Source organism: Musca autumnalis, unplaced genomic scaffold, assembly GCF_047663935.1.
Source record: "Musca autumnalis isolate F117 unplaced genomic scaffold, ASM4766393v1 scaffold_2, whole genome shotgun sequence".
Taxonomy (NCBI): domain Eukaryota; kingdom Metazoa; phylum Arthropoda; class Insecta; order Diptera; family Muscidae; genus Musca; species Musca autumnalis.
In genome coordinates this window covers 153,936,651-153,940,430 of record NW_027411755.1, presented here as the reverse complement: position 1 = coordinate 153,940,430, position 3,780 = coordinate 153,936,651, and the positions used below count along the sequence as shown (strand labels likewise).

Genomic DNA, 3,780 nt, shown 5'->3' with positions numbered 1-3,780 from the left:
CTTCATCATCATCAATAGCCTTGTATCATCATATGCAGACAAAGGACAACATTCAGAACATACATCACAGCTCATGACTCCTGTACACCATCATCACCATACGTAGCATCATACAACCTCATCGATTACACACAACATATCACACTTCCACTTCACATCATCACCATCTACATTCACACTTCACCATATAGCCGCATCTATAATCACTTCATCAATAGCCGACTTAAACCCACATCATATCACAACAACATCAATAGTCAGGATGATCACAATGGACCTCAAGGTCTCCGAGTGGAGTGGCTGCCAGCACGGCAGCTGCGCATCCTAAACCTAACCTAACCTAACCTTCTTAGTGTTCTTTGGAGAGCACAAAGGTGTTCATAGCTCGATTTTTTCATTCACGAGCAAATTCTCGATCGAATCGAATGTCGTAATTAGGCCCCTGAATATATCATTTGTTTTCATATCTACACTTGTTGATGGTGTTATTATTGTAAATACCCAAATGAATACCCCACAAATGTGAACGAAAAAAGTGTATTTAAATCTTTTTTTACTGAGTAACTTTTATTGATATCATTTGGCTGTTCATGAATTGATATACATACTATTTTATTCGATAATGTATAGCTTGAAAAAATGATCATGACCCATCGGTTAAGTCCTTCGCACTTGTCAGATAAGTCCACCTGTTGATATAGAAAACAGAAAAATTAGTTTATGACAAAACATAATCAAATAAGTATAACATGTTTAAAAAAAAGAGAAAAAAATCTGAAAGGCTTTCGCTACATGGGAAAAGCAATTGTACGGTCGCATTCAGTCCGCCCGACGCCTTGTGGAATATCTTCATGACATATTTTTCTCTTTTTTATTTTAGAATCTACTTTGTTGTACGTCTACTCACCATTTTCATAAGAGGATATTAGTTTTCTCCTGCTGGTCGCTCTCCAGTACTGCACAAACAACATACGTCTCATCATCTGTAAATCCACCTAATACACGCAGAACTAAAGAATGGAATCGAAAATATAAAGACATAACATACTCGCTGCATTGGTGCTTTAAGTTAAAACGAGAGAAGGCTAATTCTAGCAATAACAATTAACCTTGTCTTTGTTCACTATTTTCAAAGTTCATAATACCGATAACCATGGACAATTTTTGTTTAACCATCAACGAGTATGTTAAGTTATAAAATGATTGCTAAAGTAGTTCACAACACAAAAACATTTAAAACATCAGAGATCGATTCTTGTTAAGACAGTTTTTTTTTATTGTAAAAAAACAAATACATTTTAGATGGTCGAATGTATTTCAACTACTTAAGAGGTAAAAGTTGAGCTGCAAAAAAATAGAACACATAAAACACATAATTAGTAAATTGACCATTTTATTTTGTTTATCAAAATAATTTTTAATTTAAAACTCAGTTCAGTTATGGTAAAAACTAGAATCATTCAGCAATGGTCTGACGCGACTAGTATCAATCGTCACTGTTAAAATGGATTTCTAATATTGCTACAACACGTTTTTTAAATATTTACCTTAATTTAAGCGACCAACAAACAGGCACCACCGGCCTTCTTGATCTTGTTTTCAGCCTTCTTGGTGAAGTATTTGGCCTTAACAATGACGGGCAAATTGGGGAGGTGACCACGTCCCAACAACTTGTAGTAACCCTACAAAGGAAAAATTGAACAATTAGAACAGGAAGCATAAAATAATAAACTGTAAATAATGCTATTATTTTTCACAAAAAAATGTGAAAAGATATCTGAAAGGCTTTCGCTACATGGGAAAAGCAATTGTACGGTCGCATTCAGTCCGCCCGACGCCTTAGGGTATATCTTCATTTAACCTTTTCACATTTGTTTGTTGGTGTCTGTTTTCACAAATTATACTTACGAATTTCACCAAATCAATGACGGGAGCTTTAGGAGTCTTCTCCTTCTCCAATTCAGCTACTTTGTCGACACCGACCAAAGACCACAATTTGTCCAAGTTGAGGGTTGGGCAGAATTTGTGTTGACGGCGCAAGTGGAAGTTCCTCATACCAACCTTACCAAAGTAGCCAGGATGGTATTTGTCGAAGTTGATGCGATGATGGTGCATACCACCAGCGTTACCGCGACCACCAGGGTGCTTACGGTGCTTGCCGATACGACCGTGACCATGACTTACATGACCACGCAACTTTCTGGTCTTCTTCCTCTTGATATTCGACTAAAACAGACAATGGTAACGAAATATTAGATTTTTTGTGGAATTATTAAAGCCAAAACACGTGTTGACGTTTATAATACGAGCCGCCACGAAAATGCACGCCAAACACTAACACAAAAACACTTCACATTACTAGAAACTGCCTTTTAAATTGTGCTTACTTTTGCGTAATTTTGTTACACACATTTTATAATTATTCTTTTCCATGTTTAACAGTAATTTTCCATTGTTATGGGAATCATTTTTCACTTTTGTGGCGACTCGATCAACGAAAAACATCCACTCACCATCTTTAATTTTTCCGAAAGAAAGAAGTGAGCGAAGTTGGTCGCACTCCCAAGTTGTCATCAACATACAGTGAGCTGTGTTCAATAAGAACATGGTTGTATTTTGCAGTACGACCTAAAGGATTCGCTGCATTTATTTCACCTTGCGATTAATAGTCCTTTTACATATACGAAATCGAGTAGATTTCAACTGTCAATTCCTTTACATATATGTCAAATGAATACTCTTCCTAAATCCATTGGATTTCATTTGACGTATAAATAATGGAATTGACAGTTGAAATCGAGTGGGTTTCGTGAATGCAAATGTATTATGCAGGGTTTATATTATACCTTTTTGCAGGGTTAAACTTCGCATTGATCGCTGTCGTAAATCGTTTATATGAACTCTAATCAAATTATTTTTTTAAATAATTCGTAACATATAGCCCAAAAACATGTCTTGGTGGCCGATGTTCACTTTGTTTTACGTAAGTAATCAAAGCGATAGTAGCCCATGGAAAAGATATTGAAACTTCTCAGAATGGAATGTACTACGATACCGCTCGTTATGAAGTACTTTAAATTACTAGTCTACTTTAGTACTGTAACTTAGTATTTCGGTATGTAAAATGGTACAGAATCGGCCGCGGAGGAAGTTCGGTGCTTTTTACAGTGAAATGGTACTAATAGGATGTAATACCCCGGTTACACTTAACCGGATTAACCCAGTGGGTTTGGAGTTCAAATGTCAATTCCATAGCGCAAACGTCAAATAAATCCTCTCGAAGTGGGTTAACCCGGTAAAAAACTCTAGTGTAACCGTACTATAAAATGTGGTATTGGCGATTCAATATAGTAAATACCCAAATAAATACCCACAAATGGGTATTTACCCGGGTAAATACCATCTCTAAATATTTACAAATGACCTTGTGAGGATAAGTTACGCGAGTCATAAGTCGATGGTCAGACTAGCAAGGTTTCTTGAAACCAATTTCGGTAAAGTTTCTTTTCAAGTTTCGTTAGTGTCCACACACGTTAACGTGAAATTTAAGATTTTTGCGTGTCTTCTTTTTTACCATTCGCATTTTTTGTGTTTCTCATACCAATAAAAACAAAAAAAGACATAAATAAACCAAAAAAACAACATAAAATAATTAACATTAATACTTAAATTAATATTAATAGTTAAATTTTCACTATTTCATTAATTAAATGTTTTTATTAAATCTTTTTATGTTTGTTTTGTTGTTAACGTTCGCTTGAGAAAATAAAAATGAAAGAA

General features: G+C 35.2%; 1 protein-coding gene across 1 annotated transcript; it reads right to left on the bottom strand.

The window, feature by feature from the left end:
- Positions 1-1,252: 1,252 nt before the first annotated feature.
- On the bottom strand, positions 1,253-2,580 carry RpL27A (ribosomal protein L27A). The gene is made up of 4 exons (XM_073969592.1): positions 2,514-2,580; positions 1,909-2,226; positions 1,548-1,682; positions 1,253-1,344 (listed from the first exon to the last, which is right to left on the bottom strand). The coding sequence occupies exons 1-3, from the start codon at positions 2,514-2,516 to the stop codon at positions 1,554-1,556; spliced, it is 450 nt and encodes a 149-aa protein (XP_073825693.1). The 5' UTR covers positions 2,517-2,580; the 3' UTR covers positions 1,253-1,344; positions 1,548-1,553.
- Positions 2,581-3,780: the final 1,200 nt, after the last annotated feature.